General features: G+C 35.6%; 1 protein-coding gene across 1 annotated transcript in view; it reads right to left on the reverse strand.

Moving 5' to 3' along the window:
- LYPLAL1 (lysophospholipase like 1) overlaps positions 1–24,481 on the reverse strand; it is a 36,039-nt gene extending 11,558 nt beyond the window's left edge. Inside the window, exons 1-3 of the mRNA XM_041722019.1 lie at positions 24,341–24,481; positions 18,721–18,820; positions 2,147–2,316 (exon numbers count right to left, since the gene is read on the reverse strand). Coding sequence (XP_041577953.1) covers positions 2,147–2,316; positions 18,721–18,820; positions 24,341–24,434 — 364 coding nt within the window. The 5' untranslated portion in view covers positions 24,435–24,481. The remainder of the gene's footprint in view (positions 1–2,146; positions 2,317–18,720; positions 18,821–24,340) is intronic.
- Positions 24,482–24,989: the final 508 nt, after the last annotated feature.

The following is a 24,989-nucleotide window of genomic DNA, read 5'->3' on the forward strand; positions in this document are numbered from 1 at the left end:
TGTATGGATATTTTGTAATTTTATTTGAAAATAATCCCTTAAACTGTTCTTTTCTTTTCCCACTGTTATCACATTACTTCAGGATCTCCTTACCTTACAATGATCAATTCAGTGACTGGTTTTTCCCCACACTCAACTTTGCATCTCTTCACTTAACCTTTCTGCCAGATTAATTTTCCTGATGCACAGTTCTAAGGAGCTGTAGGACTCAAAGGCCTTCTTTGATCATCCCTCACCCATCATCCACAGAAGAAAGGACAGAAGGGGACTCAAAAAGAGTTTGAGAAACCTAGAATGAGCCAAGTATTTGACAAATACCACCCAGTAAAACAGATGTTGTGCTGGTATTCCTACTTTCCAGGCGAGGCAGCAGAAAAGCAGTGTAGGAAATGTATTGGTAACAGGGCAGATGTCAAGTTCGAACCCACGTTTGTCACTATTACCATTATGCTCTGTAGTCTCTTAGCCCAGCTATCAGAGTCAACAAGGCATTTTGGTCAGACAACAAACTTTCCCCTAAAGCCATCTAATGTCCAGACGTTTTCAAGTACTACTTTTTTTTTTTTTTACTTCATCTTATTCTCTATGCCTAGACCTCCACAGTAGTTAAACTTTTATTTATGCATACATCTCGAATCTCAAATGTCATTGCTACCTTCCTACTAAACAACTATTAAACAATTACTGAATAGCCTCAAATAGGTATGATCTCTGCTTCATCTGAATTCCTGTGGTACTTAATTAAATCAAGTTACTGATCAGGTCATGGCATTCATATAAACTTCCTAAGCATCTGCTCTATGCCAGGAATTGCAATGCATCCTGGGAAATAATAATAAATATACGTGATCATTCTCTTTGAATGTCAGTTATACTGCTTTAGGGCACTCACAACAGGCTTGCTGGCATTACAGTTTCGCTTAAGTACCTCATGGGCTCTTCCAGGTTGTTAGCAGTTGTGACACAGATCCTTTTCTATTTATCTGTGTGTCCCTTTGGGCATTTAAGATCGCTTGGCATGCAACAGGAACTTAGAAAATATTTGCTAAATGATGAATGACGAACCCTGCCGTACATTCTCACATTTTGAATTCTATCTTGTTAAGTGTTTTATAATGTACCCCCAGACCGAGCTGGGTGCCCTTCCTCGTGGTCTTTCCAGCACTCTCATTTTGTTACCTATTTCGATGCTGAAACAGAAGACCAGAAAAGGGATGTTGCTGGGCTGGATGGCACACTGCTTTTAACTAACAAAAGTGGAAGCTGAAGGCAAGGCAGAAGAGAATGGATTTTATGGATTATATTATACTGCCTCTCAACTCAATGACTTGTTCAGTACTTCAATAAACACAAAGGAAGTTTATTGATGTACCCAAATCTTTTCTATATTGGATCCCAATGTGTATTTTATTATTTTTTTCCAATGTGTATTTTAATGTTATTTAGAATATGACAGAGATAGCCAATCTGCTTTATAATTTCATCATTAAATACAACTCATTATAAATTGAAGTTATATTTGAAAATAAAACTCCTTCATCAAAATATGTCCTGCAACATCCACATTCTACCCAGCCAATCTCATTTTCCTATGCATTATAGAAATAGAGATTTTATAGTTTATGTATTTAATGATTACAGAAAAAGAAAAGGGCATTAAGTAGAATAAACAGCTTATATAAAGGCACACTGTATCCCCTTGGAAACAGAAATTGCTGAAGATATATTTAACAGGAGTTTATAAATGCCCTATTCCTATTACTAACTCTGAAGTTTACTTTTCATGAATTTTATATTATATTTTGACTGTATATGCTACCTCAAATATGGCCATAGTAGTTTAAACATGTTTATAAAACTTAAGCTCATTTAAATACAATATTTTAAAAACTGAAATGAATTATCTCTTAATTGAAAATTAAGCATGGAATTCTCAAATTATGTTATTATTAAAAAGAAAATAAATTAAAGTTTCATGAGCTGTTGTTTACCATTTTTAAAACCCTTAATATGTAAACTCGGTTTGAAACTATGAACAGGTCAAGTGATATACGAGTGTTTCTAAATAATATTTCAAGTAAATTTCAATGTACAGAAATATACAAGAGTGAAAGAAATTTAAATCACCAACATTTAAAGGTCTTACCTACTAATATCCTATTCTTCTTAATGCCACTTTTTACTTCATCATCAATCAAATCTGTAAGCACTTGACACATTACATTGATTGATTCAAGGTGTTCTGGACAGTCATTAGATATTTTAAGTCTGTCAAACCATACATTGGAGATTCCTCCTTTCATAGGAGTATATGGCCTGTTTAAAACCAAACCAAAACAAACCAAAACAAAAAAAGAAGAAAATAAAGGAAAAGGGAATGTTATTAAAATGGATCTTTCAATTTCAAATTCAAACACTAGTGTGTTGAATAATTTCAATTTCCTCTAAGTTTTATAAGTTAAAGAGTCCATATTAAAAGCAGCCTCATGCATATTGCATTAACTTGCCTATACTTACACTGATCCCATCAACATTTCCTAAGGCCAACTCATCATCTTTTCTTTATTCTGTCCATCTTCTCAGATTCATAAATTCTCCAGAGAATCCCCATGAGAAAGAGTATATATATACATATATATATATGTATATATATGTGTGTGATTTATATATAATGTGTATATGTGTATTTTTTTCTGTTCAATTTAAATGACTACTTGATCAAGTCTACCATTTTTTATTTCAATTTCTGTTTTAATTTACTTTAGTCCCTTACCTCCCTTTAATGTAGGATCGATATTTTAGTATTCAGAGCCACGTGAATAATGTTTGTCCCTGCAAAAAGTTTAATATCTCAAGAGTGGAAAAAAATGATTCGCCAAAATGCTTTTAAAAGGTGGCTAATTTGTAGCACTTAAGTATGAAAAGATGAGTTAATAATATAAGAGCTTTCTAAAACACACCCAGATCATCCTTAGAATGCGGGCCTGATTTTTCTTTTTAATCAAGAGTTGGAACTTCTATTTTTTTGGTCTCCTCTGGAACCTCGAAATGAGAATTTAATGGGGTACAAATAATCTTTGGAAATCCTCATCTTAAAGATATTCCATACTGTTTGCATCATTTGGGTCTCAAATCAGGTGCCTCCTTGAACTTATGTTTTATGTGATAAGATGCTCTGAACTTGGTGCTCTGTTGAACAAAACTGATCTTACAAGATGCTCTATATTTACATATGAGGTGGGATGGTTATAGTATTATTAAATCTTATTCAATGTATATTTCTACTCTGGAATTCTCTACTAAAGTGAGTGAGTGTGTGTGTATGACAAGGTATTCTAAATGTACTGTTTTCAACAATTACAATGGGGCTAAGGGTTCTTGTGTTCATGTCCTATGTTGGTAAAGGTATATAAATGAAGGGGAAGGAAAACAATCTTAGACGTTCTCGTAAGCAAACACAGAGGTATAGCAGGATATAGAAGATAAACATGGAGAATGAAGGTTTTCCAAAGATGAAGGATAGTACGGTACAAAGAAACTTTTCCACATGGCAATCTGTGCTTTTCCCTTCCATGATACTGAAAATAGGATTTATGTCTAATGCAAGAAGGCCCTAGAAAACACAACCAGTGCTAAAAGTACCCATCATAACTTCAAAGAAATCTAAACCAGTGATGACCACAAATGTAGAATTCCTCCTACATTTACTACCTTGCCCATGTCAGAGTTAGTTGTAGACTCTCGCCCTCCAAAGTCAGTGAAATAATAGTATGAAATACGTACAGGTGTTGGGGGGGGGGGAGGGCTGAAAGATACCAACAGAGACCTGACAGTGTTTCCCCATATGTTCTCTAGTGAAAAACCAAGTAGAATCTCCACAAATCTAAAGAGCTAGGAATAGTCAATTCTCATTCTTTCATCCACTATATCAAAAGGACTCTACAATCTGCATAGATCTGCCCTTGGGACCAACAGTAGAACTCATTTTTCTGTATAGATCATACCACTCCAGAATAAATGGAAATCCACTTTTGGTGCCTGGAAATCAAGAGGATTGTATTTGGAAAGTTTCTCAGGGAAACTGAAAGCAGTCTGAAAACAACACCTCACCTACAGAGGATCTTGTTTATTTACTAAATTAGAAGAATGTCATAAACATTACTTTGTAACATCTTTCTAAACTCTGAACATATATTTTAAATATCCCTGTTAAGATAGAACAAAAACCTAAATTTTCTTCTAGCTTATAAGATACATGGTATTTTGCAGAGATGAGAAATTCTGTGTGCTGTTTTGGTGTTTTTTGTACAAATCTTCTTCAGTGCACCACTCCTCTTCTTCACTGCTGCTTTATCCTTCCACTCCTCTTACACCCCAACCTTTATGCTAGGCAAACCATGTTTAGGATCTAGAATATATCCTTGAATGTTTTTTGTTTTTGTGTTGTGCACATACAGTAAAACATGCATCTTTATAGGATATTTTTTTCAGAGCACTATTTGCTTTTCAAAAATGCAATGGTCTATTTGCTTTTCTTACATGCATCATGCTTTTCTCCCTTAACAATAACTTATGGGTACTCTTACACCTGATATCGTTTGAACCCATCCTTTTAAATGGCTATCTAAAACCTTATGATAAAGATGTTTCACAGTTTCATCAGCCATTCCCATACTAATGGGCATTTATTTGGTTACACAGGTTTTAGCCACTAAGAACGGTGCTGCATTGAACATATTTGTGTACGTGTTTTTATGTATGGAGACTTTTATTTCCATGGAAAAGTCCAAGAAACAGGACTGCTGGCTTGAAATATATTTTTATCTTCTTAGATATTTCAAAGTTGCTACCATTTAGGCTATAAAAATTCAGTTTTGTGCAAAAAAAGAGAAAATCCTTTTGTCCAAAGCCCTAACAACAGGTGTTTACATCATTAAAAATATTAGCATTTAAAGGTATCAATTATATTTTAAATCAACTTTCCTGAAGTATAACTTACATACATTAAAGTACACATTTAAGTACATAGGTCCAAGACCTGCCAATGTAATCATCTCCACAACGACACAGAACATCCTCTTAGAAAATTCCACTATGCCGCTTTGCCAGCAATTTCCACTCACTTCCCAGGTAACCATGGAGTGGTTTTTATTACTATAGATTACTGTTTACTGTTCTAGAACTCTACATAAATGGAATTACCTATTTGTAACATTTGCTGGTTTTTTCCTGTTTTTTTTTTTTTCTTTTACTAGTTTAGAAGAAGACTTGGCTTATAATTGACACTTTAATAGTAATCATTTATATTTCAAGTATTTTTAACATCTATTTTTTTACATATTGACATTACGTATTTATAGTGTCTTCTTAAAAATTCAGATAAAGCCATTGCATTTGATATAATCTGTCCTTAGAAAAAAGACAATAGGGTAGCCTTGGTGGCTCAGTGGTTTTTAGCATCGTGTTCAGTCCAGGGCATGGCCCTGGAGACCCAGGATTGAGTCCCACATCGGGCTCCCTGCATGGAGCCTGCTTTGCCCTCTGCCTGGTCTCTGCCTCTCTCTATGTTTCTCATGAATGAATAAATAAAATCTTTAAAAAAAATTGAAAATTCTAGATCTCCTGATTTTAGAGACTCTTCCTAATCCACACGTTTTTTATACATGGAATTCAAAATTTTCTTCTAAGATTTTTGTTTTTTTAGATTTAAGTCTTGAGAGTTCCTGGAATTTTATTTCATACATGAAGTGCCATAAGGGTTCATTTTCTCCCATATGGATAGTTAATTGTGTCTGTACTATTACCGAAAGGAAAAAAAAAATCTTTCACAAAGGTGAAATTCCATCCTCATTACATATTTAATTTTATAGTTCTGAGTTATCTAGTCTCTCTCAACCTAGATTCTGTGGAAGAATGAAATCCTGATGCCTAACACATACACTATATATAATAAATGGACCTCTCTCCAATGAATCCAGAATGATACTAGCTCTGTATTATCCCTGAGGAAATCAAGAAAACAATAATAAATCACTTCCTGAGCTCTGTGATTCAGGTGAAGAACTCTAGTTGAGAAAGGTTCTATTTTGTTCTACAGAAGTATTTATCCTTCTGTTAGGATCATACTGATTGTACTGAAGTGGCTTTAGAGTGTGTTCTAAAGTTGAGTAATATTAGTTACTCTCTCCCTACCATCATCAAAATCAGTCTCTTTTTCAGACTTGTCCTGTTTATTCTCAGGCATCCATCAGTTTCTATTTATCTAAGCAATTAATCACATATTTAGTAATTTAAAAATAATTTCAAAGAATTCTCCTTGACAGTCCTTGTGGAATTTTAATTAATACTGCATTATTGTCTGTGAATTAACACTTAATGACAAAAAAGTGAGAGGAGGGAAGATTTTTGCAGATTGAGCTCTTCCTAGGATCTGCCACACTCATGGGGATTCTCTTACATTGTTCTCCAGGCTTTCAAGGGGTCCATAGAAGATATAATTCTGCATCAGATTTTTACTAGGACTCCACAGAACCTGCTTTCTCCCTCATTCCCGCAGGCCTTCTGACCTCAGAAGCTGCTTGGCTCAAGAGAGGTAAATAAATTGGAATCAGAAGGGGAGAGAACACAGAAAGCATTCAAGCCTCCCATCTCCCAGAATCCCTTTCTCAGGATTAACTTTCTTAAAGTACTCTGAAAATGAAAGCAGGTGCTTTCCACTAGTATTAATGTCAGTGTCAGACAAAATGAAATCCCAAACTGCATTCAATTTGTCATCGAAATCACAATGTTCTGAATGAAAATTGAATATACAGCATTCACTTAAAAACTTGAATCAAACTGTTACTCTTTTAGATTTCTGCTGCCCTCTTCATTTTATTCTGCTATTTCTCTAAGTATTTATTTGTCTGTCTAAACACTTAAATAAGGATGATATCATAGGCTAAAATCTGAATCATTCTGGGAACTCAGCCATTAACAGAAAAAAATGACACTCACTTAACTTTTTGTCTTTGACAGTGCCTTACTTAATCAGTCATAGATACTCCACGGAGGTGGAATCCCGATGTAAATTTCACAAACAGTAGTTTTTTGTTCTCTCAATTCTCTAAGAGAATTAGAATTTGTTCAAAAGAGATAATTGGGAAAATTTAATGAGACAAAGAATAATTTAGAACTTTTTTGTTAAGAAAACATAATCAAGAATGCATAATTCTCTTAATATGTTAGAATAATCTTTAAAGAAAGCATAAAAATAAGACTGATTCTCAAAACAGCTAAACAAACTGGCACATATGTTATACTCATTTACCTTTTCCCTCAAATAAATCACTTTATTAGCTAGTATAAAATAGCTCAGACATTACCACAATAAATAAATATGCTTGGCAAAAGAACATCTGTGTGGCTCCTAAATCAATCAATCAATCAAACATACTGGTAAAATATTAAGCTGGAATAAAATGTTCAAGGCTGAAAAACAAGAGTGGATATTCAGCTTGATACCAAGTTCTGTTTTGATCTGTATTTTCTAAAAGTCATAAAATCAAAAGGTCATTCACAACCTTTAAGATAACATCATGTGGCTCCAGTCTTCCAGTCATTTCATAGAACTTCCCCAGCAATTACCAACCAGGTCCAGGTCCATTTCCCTCTTGTTTTTCTTCAAACAGGAGACTGCCTCATTATTGATCCAGTGGCTTTACATCTGATATTCTCTCTCCCTGGAATGCTCTGCACCACACTTCTGCATGGTGGGCTTCCACGGATCATTTAGGGATCAGATCAAATGTCTCTTCCTTAGGAAAGCCTTCTTTGACCCTATGATTTAAAGTGTACATCTCCTCCACCTTAAAACACACACACACACACACACACACACACACACACACACACACACACACACTATACCATTACTCTATTTAACTGTCTTCATAGAATTTATCACTATTTGAAATGAATATATTTAGTTGCTCTTTTATTTTCCATTTCTTTTCCACAGCAATACACTCGGTACCAAGAACAAGTATTTGTCGAATGATGAATATCAATAATCATTTATGTCACTGGGAATAATTTCGGTCAGCAAGAAATAAGAGAGTATCTAATATTGGCCTACTTTGCTCTGAATATCCTTTGACTTTAATTTCTGTAAAATCCATACTGCAATTTCTAAGAAAAGGTCAAATTTTTCTTTTGTTGCTTAAAAAAACCCAAACATACATGTTTCTTTCTTTTTTTTTTTAAAGATTCTATTTAACTATGCATGAGAGACACACACACAGAGAGAGAGAGAGAGAGAGAGAGAGAGAGAGAGGCAGCGACACAGGCAGAGGGAGAAGCAGGCTCCACGGAGGGAGCCTGACATGGGACTTGATCCCAGGTATCCAGGATCCCACCCTGGGCCGAAGGTGGTGCCAAACCGCTGAGCCACCAGGGCTGCCCTATACACATGTTTCTAAGAAAAGTTTTTACTTATGAGTATTTAAGTGTGCTATTTAAAATAATTACCAAAGAAGTAAAATTATTTCTTCAAAATTACTTCTTCAAAATAGCTGTTTTTAGTAGGTTCCTTACCAGTGAAGTGTACTTGAAGTTTATTGGTATCAGGACAGCAATCTCCTAATATTGCGCTTCAGATAGGAACTGAATCACAAGAGAATAAAAATGAATCCATTGTTATCTATACCTAAATCAAAAGTATCTAACCCTATTTTGGAATACATTTAATAAAAAATACACACTTCACTGGAAAAATAGTAATCAAACGGTAGAGGCACTATGCAAATCTTACTACTTTTAGAATTTTTCAAAACACAGAGCAATTTATATCATCATATAAGTTATTAATTGGCTTGTTAAAAAATTGCTATTATTTTTAAAATGGAAATTCTAATAGTAAGCCCAAACCAAGAAAACCTCTAATTACAAATACAACTAAAGTATGTTACAGAAACAAAAATCTTTATTGAGCACTTCAATTAAATGAAGTCCAAATTAATAATGAAAAAAGTGAAGCAATATTTTCCATTTAAATCAACATGGCAAGTTAATTGCTGACTTTTACTTAACGTGCCCCTAACTTAGCTGATTAAAAACATCTATTAAATAGGGTTGAGGAAAAGGAATACCTTATAGTCATAATGGCAATTTACAATTTAATCAAAACATACTGACATGCTGTAATAGACTACAACTTGATAAATATAATAGACTATTGTTCTCCCCTAAGCTCTTTAAAATATGTATGACTATTGAAAACAAAATTTATAACTGTGTTTTGATAGAGTTTTCAACATACATAAATGAAATACATGTGACAAGCACAACAAGGGAGAAGATAAAGGAAACGATATGGTTGTATGCTTCCTACATGTCATGTAAAGTGGTAAAAATCTAACTATGTGAAAAGTTTATATATCTTGTAATCCCTAGAGCAATTGGGAAAAAATAAAAATAGATAAGTGAAATGGAGTATTAAAAATATCCAAATTATCCATAAAGAAGATGGCAGAGGGAGAAAGAGGAACAAAAAGCTGTAGACTTAAACCAAACATTATCAATAATTATATTAAATGTAAATGGTCTAAACAAATCACTTAAAAGAAGCTATCACATTGGTTAAAGACAAAAAACAAATCTCAAAAATATAGGTCTGTAAGAAACCCACTTTAAATGTAATGACACACTGGCTAAAAGTAAAAAGATGAAAAAAGACATACTATTATTTGTTGTGAATGCATAAAAATGGATTTAATTTTAGTATCTTACTCTTGCAACCTGATGTCTTCCTAAATTCACTTATTTCTAGATATTTAGTAGATTCCTTATGATCTTTGTGTAAACAGTTATATTATCTGGGAATAAAGGCACCGTTACTTTCTCTTCTTTTTATTTCATTGTCTTGCCTTATGTTTGAACTTCCATACATTGTTGAACAGAATTAAGGACATCCTCCTATGTAATCTTTGAGGGGAAGCATTCAGTACTTCATCATTAAATATGGTGTTAGTTACAAGTTTTTTCCCATGCACCTTTTATTATGTTGAGGAAATTTCATTCTTTACCTTATTAGCTCAGAGTTTTCTTTATGAATTGGTTAAATGCTTTTTCTGTATCCTTTGAAATAAACATGATTTTTGATCTTTCATTTTATTAACACAGTGATTACATTGATGGCTTTTCAAATGTAAAGCTAACTCTTCAATCCTGGGATAAACTCCATCTGGTCACAATGTATTATCCATTTTATATGTAGCTGAATTTGATTTACTAGTATTTTGTTAAGGAATTTTACATATTTGTTCATGAGGGATATTGATTTGTAGTTTCCTTTTCTTGAATGTCTGTTAAGTTTTGTTATCAGGTTCATACTGGTCTCTTAAGATGTTTTAGGAAATGCTCCTGTTTCCTGAGTTTGTTTCTTACTTCAATGTTCAATAATATTTACTAGTGTAATTATTTGGACCTGAAGGTTTCTTGTGTGAAGGTGCTGATAATAAATTTAATTTCTTTCATAATAATGAGGGTAATTTGATTTTTACTTTATTTTTGTCATTTGTATTTCTCATTGAATTTTTATCTTTTTTTGTAACTGTTCAAATCTATTACTATAAAGTTGTTCATGATAGTTCCCTTTCTTCCCTTTAGGATTTGTGTTGATATCCTTTATTTATTTTCACATTTAGAAATGTTGTTAATTTCCTAATATTTGGAAGTATTCTAAATATCCTATTGCTGTTGACTTCTAATTTCATCCCATTCTTATCACAGAAAATATTCTGTGCAATTTCCGTCTTTTGATACTCATCCATCCTTATGATCTTTTTTCTATGTCATCTCTTGGTGACTGTCCTACAAGCTTTTTTTATATAGAGTTCTATCAATGTCAATGTTCAAAATAGTTATAGTACTAATGAAATTTTGTATCTGCTTAGCCACATTCTTTTCCTAAATTGTTCTATTATTCTAGTCTATTAGATCTATCTTATTAGATCCTGAAGAATGAGGATTAAAATCTTCAACAAAGATTAAAGATTAGCCTGCTTCTCTCTCTAGTTCTATCCTTTTTCTCTGCACATGCATATAAGCAATATTATTAAGGACTTGCCCATGTAGGATTATGGTCTTCCTCTTTAACATCTACTTTTAGCTTATAAATGTTCATTTTTATCTCTGGTAATACTAACTTGTAGTATACTTTATTTAATAATAATATAGTATGTCAACTTCCCTATGTTTACTATTTATATAACATATCTTTTCCCCTCCTTTTACTTTGTTTTCATTAGTACCTTTTTCCAAACTTAAAATATCTCAATCTCAAGCACATAAGTAATAGAGATATTTTAAAAAGTTATCTCCTGCAAAAATGTTTTTGAAACTCTATTTCAATTTAACCTGTATTTTCCAAAGTAAGAGCTCTCAAATTTTGATGCAGAAAAACGACAAAGAGAGCCAGATCACTCTCAAAATCTACTTCAGTTTTCAGAAGTGGGAAGGAAGATTCTGTAATTTTTTTTTTTTTTATAAACATGCTGGTATACTTGAGTACAAATGGTTGACAGACACTTTGAATCTACCTACATCAGAAGTGGTGCTCCTTAAGATGCAAATTATGAGCTCTGTCTCATATCTACTCAATCAGAATTTGAGAGACTAAATAATTTCCCAGATGATTCTTACTGGGAACAGTATATTTTAAAAACATTTGTCTTCCAGTTTAAAACTCCAATTTTTCAATAAACTGTAGAGTAAAAATAAAATAAAAAAAAATCATGGGTGCTAACTCATGAATATCAGGCCAAATGCTAAATTTAAAATGCCCCATACAAAACACATTGCATATTCAGTCATCGAACGTATAATCTTCTCATAGATTCCCTAAATTAACATCACCACCTTCTCCTTTCCCCTAATTTTCAATTTTTCCCAGTTTCTGCTGTGTGAATCTCTCCTGAATTGACTGCTTATATTGCATTTCCACCACAGTGACCTAGTTCAAACTTTTATGATTGCTAGACCAGTGGATCTCACCTTTGGCTGCATATAAGAATAAGAAATGAAGCTTTTAAAAATCTTTCTGCCTTGGCCACATCCCAAACTAATTAAATCAAACTCTCTGGGGGTAACAACCAGATGGAGTTGCAGATAAAATACAGGACACCAGTTAAATTTTAATTTCAGATAAACAATAAATACTTTTTTAGTATAAATATGTCTCAGATATTGTTTCTTCATTGCTAAATAGAGCTGGCAACCCTATGCTCTAGTATTTATAATACTTTAATCACTGAAATGTATGTACAGGATCAGCAAGTAAAATATAAAACCCATTGTGAGTTGGAGTTTAAAAATTCTGAAAGCTACTGCATTAGGCCAGGGGTCAGCAAACCTTTTCTGTAAAAGCCACAGAGTAAATATTGTAGGCTCTGTGGACCATATAGTCTCTTTGACAACTACTGATCTCCATTTTATAGCACAAAAGCAACCATAGATAATATGTAAGTGAGAGAGTGTGGTTGTATTCCAATAAAACTTTATTTACAAAAATAGGTGTTTGGCCATATTAAACCCACAGGCTGTAGTATGCTCATCCTATTCTAGACTATCAGATCATTTCAGATTTCCATTTTATTATTCAATATATTCATTATTTTTCTCAGCTTTATGTCATCTGGGAATTTGAACAGTATGAAGATAAAACTCATGTATGGGAAAATAAAACTGCTAACCCAAATAGTCCTTTACAATACAACCCACACACATAGGTCTGGAAAATTTCTTCAAGAATTATCAGCGATTAATCCTTTGGATAATATTTCTACATCCTGCCCACAGGGATACCATAGATTACTACTAATAACTAACATTTATTGAGTGCTTGTTTTATGTCAGACATCATGTTGGGGAATTTACATATATACTCAATAACATCATATATTCTCACGATAACCCTTTGAGGTAAATACAATTACCACCTCTATTTTGCATTTCAGGAAGTTGGGACACCATTAGAGAGGTGAAATACCTTGCTCAAGATCTTAAAGCCTATGTAGAGAAATCTTGATTCCGACCCAGGCGGGCTAATCGAAAGATCATATTCTTAACTACTGTACTACAATAATTCTATCTTCAATAGCCTGCTGAACAATAGTATATCTTGGATATTTCCCTGACCTATTGGTCTAACACTGTGGCACAAAAGAGGAGTATTACATTACTGGTTCTTTCTTATACTGCATAAAATCTTAAGAGACCTAAAATTCAAAAAGTCAATGACTGTAAAGGATTTTGGAGATCCAGGCCAATCTGTTCATTTTAGACATGCAAATTTTAAGACCTAGAACTGATAAATTCTGCATTAATAGCCTTCACAATTTTATTTTAAATGAGAATTAGATGACCTATCTCTAAATGTCTTCATTTTTCCTTCTTAACTGAAGTATTGGTTTCTCAAAGGTTCTACATTGTACAGCACATATCAGATTGCTGATTCAAAGTAATCAGAAGAATAACAAGTGAATTTATTGCTTATACATTACTATTATTTGTTACTCTGAATATGTACCACATAACTTTTATTTTTATTAATATATAATAAACTTAAATATAAATGGCACAAAAATGAATAAAATGTAAATGTAACTACACATATTTGCAAAGCTTTTATCCATTAACTAAGCTTAGAATTAATCAACAAATTAGTACTCTGTTCCTGTTTTGACATTCTTATGTATTTTTATTCTCAGTCTGTTATGTGTCAGATGCTGTTAAATTATAAGGCAGATATCATTGTAAAGGCAACAATTTTGTGACCAAGAAAAAATATTTAAAGAATTTTGAGTGTACAAGGAAAAAAAAATCACTTATCTATCATATTTTTACCTAAACACATTAGTTCAGTAAACTGCTAAGTTGAATTAGTGATATAGAAAGCACTGTTTATATAATAACTGGTAAACCTCAGAGAGCTTCAGTAATAAAATGAGAAAATGTTTTTTAAAATAAATTAATGCTAAGTATTACTGTTAGTAATACTGCAAACTGTCCATTCTTGGAAAACAATTTAGAAAAGTTAACTCCCTAAACAAAAGGAATTGAAATCATTATAGGAAGAAATCATTAAATACAGTTTTAAGTGAAAAAAGGCAGAATTTATAATATGTTTAGTATGAACTCACATTTGCACAACTAAATAAACACTTAAGACATTAAAGATATTAAAGATAGGATGACAGTCTTAATAGTGGCCATTTACTTTTTACGATACTTGTGGTTTACTGAAGTTTTTACTTTTAGTTAGGAAAATGTAAAAAGGCTCCAAAATATTGTTCCTCTAGGACAAATTTTTATTAACTATATTTATATAAAATCACCACTAATAGTGCTAAAATCTAAGGGCACTAGGGCCAGACTGATTGAACAGTCTGGAAAAAGCATACGGAAAAGAGGTCAGATTGTGAACAGGAGTCATACTACATAACTACCAAACACGATTTAATGGGAAAAAAAATAAGAAACGATTATTTGTGAGACAGAGAATTAGGTCTAAAAACATGAAAATGCTTAAAATGTATTACACTTAATTCACTATGAAACTAAAGAAAGCATCATTACCAATTTCAAAAAGGACAAGAGAATGAAGTATTTAAACACTAGTATCTAGCGTCCTAACTACTTCGATTCTGGGCCCATGTACTTAAGTCAAAATAATCTTGAAACGCATTAAAACAGAAAGGAAATAGCATGTACCAAAACTTCAATGAGATGTAAGATGAACTAAGACTGCAAAATCCTCAATCAATAAGGATGTGGTTCATATTTGAAAGTGAAATAGTTCAGATCTTGTAACTTTAAATTACATATTAAATAAAGTTTCTAATTGCTCTGAGAGTCTGAGACATTTGGAAGATTTGCTGATTTCTTCACTGTTCACAGAACAAAAGAAAAATGATTTCACACTATTTCACAATGTTGAAATAGATTTTCTAATATAATAAAACATTGAACCAGTTCTTGCTTGTTATACTGGCTCGTTATAAGATCCCTTCCAATATTTAGAAGATCATAAAGTTGAAATGTCTGGAGCCATTGGTAATCCCTGATCAGTGACATTTGATTTCCAATGTGGGAAAGGACCAATGAAATACAGCAGAGCTACAGAATGTACAACGTGCTGAATATCTGACACAAAATAACTTTTCTAGGTCAGTTGAGGGTTCTGGTATTTATGTTTGAAAGCAACAAACATTTTACAAACTTACTTGATTTGTATATTGATAGCAAATTAACTGGCATTACTATCCTCAATTATAATGTGTTTCATTTCACTGTCATATATGATGCCTCTAATCAAGGATAGGGGTCTGAGATGTAATAACCCACAATATAGATCTTATTTGGACTAAAAACATATAAACACACTCTTTCTGAAAATTTTTGAAAAGCTCTCAAGTTTCTGAATGGAAAACTGTAAAGTTTACTTAATTGTGAGGTTTTAATTTCTTCATTTTAGGAATCTTATAACCAGTGAAAACAAGGAAGCAAAGCTTCACAATTCCATGCTCTCAAGAGTAAATTTTGAAGGAAAGTGGAATTTTGTATTTAACGTTTCTGACCTAGAGTAATTAAATCTAAAAATAAAGAAAGCCTAGTACATAAAGAACTGTTCTTAGGTGCAATCTCAACTTCTTTTTGTACTGATTCAAAGACAATGATACCATTCATATTTTAATTACCTCATATATTTGTTTTTCTAAAATATAAACAGCTGACCACACTGCAACATTTTTTTTCCCTCTAACAGAGATTCAAGATACTAATCATCTAGTACGTGTGGGAGAAAGGTGTAATTTAAAGCAGGGTTTCTCAGGCTGGGCACTACTGAGATTTGGGGCTGGATTATTCTCTGTTGTGGGGGCTGTCTCTTGCTGTGTAGGACGTTTAGCAGCATCCCAGGTTTCTACCCGAGATGCCAGTAGCCTCTTATGCTGCCTCTCCGGCCAGTTCTGACAACCAAAAATGTCTCCCAACATTGCAAATGTTCTCTGAGGGAGAACCATCTGTGCTTGAGAACTAACAATTTAAATCACTTCATTTCAACAAAAAAAATCACTCTCATTTCAACAAAAGAAATCTAACAATTCCAAGCACTATAATCCATGAGAAATTTAAGTAAAAATGATGATTTGATCTAGGATGGTCGTCTTTAATGTACTATAATATATGGGACCTCCTCTTTAAAGTCTCAAATTATACTGTCCCAAATGGTAATTTCTAGCCACACAGAGCTATATAGCATTTAAAAATGCACGTAATTTAACCAGCCACTGAACTTTCACTTTTATTTAACATAATTTTTTAATTGAAGTATAAGTAACATACAGTGTTACATTAGTTTCAGATATACAACGTGATTCAACAATTCTATACACTGCTCAGTGTTCACCATGATGAGTGCAGTCACCATCTGTCACCAAATGTTATTACATTACTGACTATATTCTCTATGCTGTACTCTTCATCTCTGTGATTTATTTACTTTATAAATGGAAATTTCTACCTCTTAATCCCCTTTGTCTGCTTCACTGATCCCCCCACTCACCTCCTCTCTGGCAACCATCAGTTTGTTCTCTGCATTTAAGTCTGTTTTTTGGTTTGTTTCTATTTGTTTTTTAATATTCCACATGAAAATGAGACCATATGGTATTTGTCTGACTTATTTCACTTAGCATAATACCCTTTAGGTCCATCCATCTTGCTGCAAGTGGCAAGATCTCACTCATTTTTATGGCTGAGTAATACTCCAGTGTCACACACACACACACACACACACACACACACACACACGCCAAATCTTTATCCATTCATTTATTGGTGGCACTTGGGTTGCTTCCATATCTTCATTACTGTAAATAATGCTGCAATAATAAACCCACAGGTGGGCATATTTCTTTTCAAATTAGTGTTTTTGTTTTGAGTAAATAATTATTTAATAGAAATTTAATTGATCAGCATCCAAATTGAGATGTACTGCACATGTAAGATATATATACCAGATTTCAAAGATTTAGAATGAATAAAAGAACGTAAATTGTTACTTTAATAATTTTATATTGATTATATGTTGATATGATAATAATTTGGATATAGTAAGTTAAGTAAAATATATTATTAAAATCAATTTACTTGTTTTTCCTTTTTTTAATGTGGTACCAAGAAAATTTAAATTCACGTATTTCATTTCATTGGTCAGCATGGTTTAAAATGTTTGACAGCCTGTTCAAACAGGTGACAATGAAAATATATAATATCAAAATGTTACCATGAATTCACTGAAAGAGTTGAGTGATTTTATATTTTACTTAAACAAAATAGCATCCACAAATAATATGAGTGCACATGAAGATTTTTGGATTCTCAGAAATATTTCTGACCTACAGTTTGAGATACACTGGCCTGGAACACCTATCAAAGCTGGTGATGATATAAAATTCATAAGCTGAAAGTATTAATTCTAGAATCTGTTTCTAATGATCTTCCATTCAATTTTATCAACTATATTTACATTTAGGATGAAATGAACTTATCTTTCCCATCTCCATAGGAATATCACAGTCTTTCTTCTTCTAAACTTCACTTACTCTGAAAACCAATAGCAAATGACAAGCTCTTTTGACATTTCAAAAACATCTGAGTTACAATACAAAAATAACCCCTTGGTTATTAGTCTTTTATTTACACTACCAAACTACTAAACCACTTTAAGATTATATTGAAATAACTTTTTGAATCTTAATTTTACAACAAAATTATCATTTTATTGTTCTACCTCTTTCGAGTCTATCAATTGAGGTAAGTAAAATCTTAATTGCACATAAGAAGGTCCTTGAAGTTCTGGTTCTGATTCTCAATACAACTTAGGGGAAAAAAATAAAAACCACAATCAAAAAACCAAAATGGATTTGTATAAGCACACAGCATAATTAATAAGAACAAATCAAGAACAGATAATGGGAAATCAGATAGGGATGCACAGCTCAGCACATTAGTTTGCTTACCAAAAAAAGTATGTGCAAACCCCAGTTTAAAATATGTGCTCAGGATAAAAAGCATATGCAGATGCTAACTTAATAATTATAAAAAACAGTATGACTTTAAAACTATACCAATCTCCTGACCGTGTATTTTTATTAAACACATCTACTGACTGTATAATCTAAATATTTTATTAAGTAGTCAATATCACATTCCTATTCTGGTTTACTGATTCAAAAAGCTTAACATTGTTTCTAAATCTTTTTAAGTATAGAAAGAATGCCATGAAACCCTTTGCCAGAGATTATGGACTTTGGCCTAACTAAATTATTAGAAAGCTTATATTTGTTGGGAGCAGTTTCTTTTAGGAGTAAACAAAGGGAAAAGAGAATTTGAAAGATGAGCAATCTTAGGGACAAAGGAAGCAGAGTTCTATAGGCTGTGCTTAGGACAAAGTCTAAGTTAAGAGCTTCAGGGAATGCTTTACAAAGAGTGAAGAAATTTTTCGTCTTGTAAAACTTGGCCCAATTGTGGAACTGGAAAAAAAAAGTTCTGGGCAAAAGGTACCCCAATTCAAAATATTTTAAATACAGAATTACGTTTAAAGAACATTTAGCTGGTACATCTATTTATATACATTTTATGCCACAGTTATACTAAGTAGTGAGATAAATTATTGCATACCTGGGAGGAGCTGTTGGATAAATAATTTTTATGTGTTGGAATGTTAACTCTTGATTTAAAACCTGCTTGATCCATGTTCTCAATCCTTGTCCAGAATCACCTGATGGATCACAAAATATAGATTAAGAGAAATCATTTTGATAACACAGCATATTTAAAAGCAGTCTATGTAACTTTCATATCACGTAGAGGCTGGAACAAGGAATACAAAAAAAAAAAAATCTCCATATGTAAAAATAACTACACCACCAATCACTTTAAAGACCTTGTTTTGAGGGATCCCTGGGTGACGCAACAGTTTTGCAACTGCCTTCAGCCCAGAGCATGGTCCAGGAGATCTGAGATCAAGTCCCGCGTCAGGCTCCCTGCATGAGCCTGCTTCTCCTCTACCTGTGTCTCGGCCTCTCTCTGTGTCTCTCATGGATAAAGAAATAAAATCTTAAAAAATAAAGAAATAAAGACCTTGTTTGAGTTTTCAGTTCCTTGTTTGTTTAAAGGGTATAACAGGCACAAATACATGAAGTAAATTTATTTTTTTCTAAAAAAAAATTCTTTCTGTATCTGATTTTAAATACTGTCATTTCTCATCTTACTCATAAAAACAATAAATTTCTGAGGTGCATATAAACTTTTGTAGTTTAACAACCTAAAGCAATTTTCTTGGTAAAAATAACAAAATTTTTCAAAAGGGGTATTCAGCTTACTTTAACTTGAAGAAATCTTTCTTTTTTATTTTTTAAAAAAATATGTATTTATTTATTCATCAGAGACATACAGAGAGAGGCAGAGACATAGGCAGAGGGAGAAGCAGGCTCCCCACAGGGACTCGATTCCAAGACCCCAGGATCACAACCTGAGCCAAAGGCCAATGCTCAACCACGGAGCCACTCAGGCGCCCCCCACTTGAAGAAATCTAAATTTAATTTTGATAACAGGTTTACATCATGTAAAATATTGATTATACATCCCAAGGCTGAAAAATAACCAAAATCCATGTAAGAATTAATGTATGGATATTTCCATAAAAAAAAAGGAAGGTAATATAGGTCCATGTTATGTAGTCTTGAAGAGGAAATTTTAAAGGTAACAACTTTTAATTTTTTAAATCAGTTCATTAAGACATCAACTAAAAATATATCTACTGAATACCTATTATAATGTGTCAGATGCTGTGCTCACTAGGACATGAGTCAAATAATCATACATAAATATGAGAGACAAATGTAACCACTGCAAAGATGAGACACTTGGTGCTGCCAGGGTTTTACTATATTCAGAACTGACCCAGCTAAGGAGTTCGGTGATACAATTACTAAAATAAAAGCTCTGTAAAGCAAAGTTCATTTTGTATTTTACCGAGTTATTTATTCATTTAATGCTTAGATCACAAATGACACAAACTGACACAGTTTTCAGATCTACAGGATGGTGAAAAGTGAAGTGCACAAGGAAAGAGTATCTTGGACAGAATATGGCAAGTGCTAAGATTCTTTATAGGAAGGGGGAGGAGGATACCGAAGAATGAGAAAGAGCAGGGAGTGCAAGATGAGGCAAGAGAAACTGTGGGGATGTGACAATTCCTAAGAGCATGGAGCTACTTTGTGGCAGAAAGGTGCCATCTTCTAAGGGTCACTCTGGCAGCTGTGTGGACAGGAGGGAGGGACAAAAGTGGGTGTGGGAGATCAATTAGGAGCCTACTGTTCAGGTGACAGATGTTTATATTAGGGGTCCAGCAATGGAATGCACAGAAAGAGGTACAAGGATACTTAGAAGATAAAATTAATAGAGATTGGTAATAGGTTCATTATGATGGGTCAGTGGTGGAAGGTTTCAAGGATGACTGTGAGGTTTCTGGCCAGGACAGATGAATGAACAAAGGAACTACACACTGAGACAGGAAACACATGAATCAGTAGGTCTATACTTGCTCTACTGCCTACAGGGTCTTCTACCTGGAGTTGAGCAAAGTACAGCCAGGTGGAAGACAAATGTCAAAACCTATGAATGGTTTTTACATTTTTAAAGAGTTGCTAAAAAAAATAAAGAACAAGGATTGAAAAGGGAAAGTAAGCAGAAAAGAAGAATGTCAAAGAAACCATATCTGGCTCACAAAACTTAAAATAGTTGCTATCTGACCCTTTATGGAGAGTTTGCTGACCCCTGCCCCACACCATCTGTGCCCTTTTGAAGATCCTGGCCTACTCGTCTCACTCCAGGCACACACGCCTGACTGCTGTTCCATGAATGTTAGGGAACCTACTTCAGGGCCTTTGTCCTGGCTTCTCCCTCGTCCACAATAAGTCTAACCCAACATCCACATGATTCCCTCACTCAAGTCTAGGTGCTGAAGTGTCACCCTCATAGTGAGGCCTACTCTGACCACCTTATCTAAAACTATCACCCCTGGCACCTCCCATTCTCTTCGTCCTACTTTTTTTTTTCTCCCCCCATTGGACTTCTACCCACTATATAAAATTTCCTCCACTGGAATGTAAGTTCCACAAGAACAGGGATTTTTGTTTGTTTCATTCATCAGTATATGCCTAGAGCCTAGAACAGTGCCACTGCTGGCCATATAATAGATATCTCTTGAATGAATAGATTAATGAATGAACACTTATTATGCAGTTGGATAAACATGTCCAGAGCACAAAGGAAACCTAAAATAGAGACACAAATTTATGTCATCGTATGGTGGAAAAAATAGAATCCTCAGGTATATATGCACATTAGCCTGGAGAGAAAAATGCAAAATGAAAAAAGAGGTCCTAGGACCAAATTCTGAGGAACCCCAACATTAGTGGACAGAAAGAAGAGTATGAGTCTGCAAAATAAATCAAAAGAAATAAATAGGTAGAAAGAATCAAGTGTTTCCAGAACACTGAATGTTGCTGACAGTTCAAATAAGATGACTGGAAAACATTCACCACATTTAGCAACACAAGAGGTTACTAGTAACTTTAGCGACAGTCAACTTAGTTCACTGAGACTGACTATAAGGGCAGAAAGCAAAATACCATGGTTCGGGTCTGTGTGAACCTTATGGTGTAGTGTGGAATATAGACATTAAATTTGGTAATTACACATATGAAAATACCATTAAAAGAAGAACCATAGTGTTCTAAAGTAGCATACAATAGAATGAATTAATCTAAGTTGGAAAGCTGAACTAAATTAAACTATTGTTTTTACCATCCTGAAAGAAAGTACTTCTTTGGTATTTTAGGAGTAGGAAAGGCTCAAACTAAGTTGGCTATATATTACATTCCCATATGTTCTTCTATGGCTGCCATATCCTAGCAGAGAACTTCAGCCTTTTAAGATTAAAAAAAAAAAAAAATCTGCCTCTAAATACACTTTTTCAACCTTGAAAAGCAAAACTTAATGCTACAAAGTAACCTCCAGTCATCCATTCACAAGGTGCACTTTTAAAAAGCCAGCACTTTATTCCAGGAGCTTTGCTAAGACTGTTAAAACTGGTCTGCCCGTATTTGGATTAACCAGAACCCAAGCATTTATAACATAACCACATAAAGTCAAATGTTAAAATCGGACTTCCAGTAAGGGTTTTAATTTACTGCAATGGAGCTCTAACTATATAGGAATTGCACTTCATTTGCATAATTGGCAGAATTCTTTGGATAAATTCTTTGTTCCAAAGTACAAAGGGAAAAAATATATATATTTTTATATTGTACAAGTCTGGGCTTACAACCTATAAAAAGGTCAGTAATTTGAAATTGAAAAGAGTAAGGATAGTACTTTAAGCAAAGTGGCCATGGACCAAAGAAAAGTCTAGGACTATTTCCTAAAGATATTATGAGATAGGAGGCAGCCCGGATGGCTCAGCGGTTTAGCGCCCTGCAGCCCAGGCCGGATCCTGGGACCTGGGATCGAGTCCCACATCAGGCTCCCTGCATGGAGCCTGCTTCTCCCTCTGCCTGTGTCTCTGCCTCTCTCTCTCTCTCTCTCTCTGTCTCTATGAATAAATAAATAAAATCTAAAAAAAAAAAAAAAAAAAAAAGATATTATGAGATAATCAGCTTATTTATTACAAAGACTACAGTATTGGGGCATTTCTGGATGCTTATAAATGAACACCCCTGGAGCTCCAAACAGTACCAGGAATAAGTCTCTTAATTGTAAAGCATTGATGTCCTCTTAAGACATCTGGCTTCATCTTCTAAATATATTTCATCAGCCAAGTCTTTCCCTTTCAACATCTTTGGCCCATTTCTTCCCTATTTCCAAAATGATACAGCCTAGCTCAGAGTTTTTCCGCCTTACCCCTTCTGGGGGGGGTCAGAGAGATCTGGGTGCGGATCCTAAACCCACTACACTCACAGTAACATCAAATGGCCTTGGGCAAGCTGTTCAACTTCTCTGGACTTGTTTTTAAAATGAAAATACTTCCCACAACTGGCCCATTGGAGGTCTCCCCTTTGTACCTTCCCAATCCCCTTGCACTAACCAGCCACCATCCTCTTTAGGCCTACAGAAGAAATCTCGGCTTGAGAGCCCACGTTCTCGCTCAAATCCGACAAGCTCTTCATCTTCCAAATGCTTAATAGGCCTAACCACAGTTTTCTCCTTACGATCCTCTTGGCAGTAAATCACGCACCATCTTGTGATCTCCCATCCACTGCTGACTCAAACTAATTGAATTGTTTTTGTTTTTTGACTTTAGGTAGGCGCCCTGAGGACACCGGCTGCATCTCATTTCTTTAAAAAAAAAATATATATTTCCCAAGAACTCACCCTGGGCCGGGCACTAGGGATGCAAAGATGCAAAGATTAAAACAAGGGTCCTTTAAAAAAACAAACAAACAAAACAAAAACACAAGGGTCCTTACTCTTGAGGAAGGGAAGGCGAAGTGGGGAGGACAGGCGTTAAGCAATTACAGATGAGGGTGAGGAGTCCTACAAAGAATTAAACGCCCTAAGGGCAGGCGGTGGAAGGAGACTATCTGTCCCTCGGGCCGAGATGTGACCTTGTGCTCCATCTCGGGGGTTTAAGGACAAGAGGGGGAAAGAGGAACAAAGCAGAAGGAGCAGCAGGGGCGACAGGACTGGGAGAAAGCGCTCCGGCCCCGGCACAGGGCCTCGCACAAAGGACATAATCCATAAACCACTCCAGTATCTCCCGCGTCTACAGGAGTACGAGGCTGGAGGAAGAAAGTGGCACAGAATCCAAGGCGGCTGAAACCCCAATCCCTAATAGCTGGCCCTGGAGAGTACTAAGTAATTTATGTGCCTCTTGCAGAAAACTTACCTTACTAACTCGCTCTGTTTAGACTTGAGGGAGAACCCGGGTGGGGGGGGAGGGGAGGGGGGCACGGTAGCAAGGGCTGCAATGGAGACAGTGTTGTGGATGGGGGGATGGCCCGGGGGGGCACGGGGGCCACCAGCAGGACGACGGGCCGAGCACCGCCAGGCAGAGGGAACCCGCGGCGGGGAAGGCGGCGGGTCCCCCCGCGCGGGGCCAGCGAGCGGGGAGGGTCGCCCTTCCGAGTTCACCGAGCCCTGGGGGGGGGGGGGGGGGGCGACTCTTCCACGACGGCAACACTGGGGAACCCGAGGGCAGGACGCTCCCCAAGGAGAAAACTAGGGCGTAATCCACCTGAGCCGTGCAGGAAGATCAGAGAGGCGCTGTGCCTCCCGGCCGGCGACGCCACGCAGCGCTGCAAGCGGACGGAACCCGACACAGCCGCCATCGCTGCCGCCCGAGGAGTGCGGGGCCCCGCCCCTCCGCCGCGGCCCCGCCCCGTCGTGGCCCCGCCCCTTCGCCGCAGCCCCGCTCCTTCGCCGCAACCCCGCCCCTTCGCCGCGGCCCCGCCCCTCCGCAGCCCCGCCCTCCGCCGCAGCCCCGCCCCTTCGCCACAGCCCAGCCCCTCCGCCGCGGCCCCGCCCCTTCGCTGCAGCCCCGCTCCTTCGCCGCAACCCCGCCCCTCCGCAGCCCCGCCCTCCGCAGCCCCGCCCCTTCGCCGCGCGAGCCCGCGCACGTAGGGACGCAGGGGGCGCTCCTCGGGCCGCGCATGCGCGCTGGGGCTGCTGCGGTCCTGCCCCTCTGGTCAAGTCAGAGGCAAGTCTTGCAGCCCTGACGCTTTGGTTATGCGGAGGGTGGTCTGTGCAGGTGACAGCTTTTCAGGAAGCCTAAGCAGCCTGTTTATTTACTGTAGGATTTTTAGCTGCAATCCCAGAATTTAGGATTGCCTTTTTTTGGTTTTTTTTTAAGATTTTATTTATTTATTCATGAGAGAGTGAGACAA

This window comes from Vulpes lagopus, chromosome 11, assembly GCF_018345385.1.
Source record: "Vulpes lagopus strain Blue_001 chromosome 11, ASM1834538v1, whole genome shotgun sequence".
Lineage (NCBI taxonomy): Eukaryota > Metazoa > Chordata > Mammalia > Carnivora > Canidae > Vulpes > Vulpes lagopus.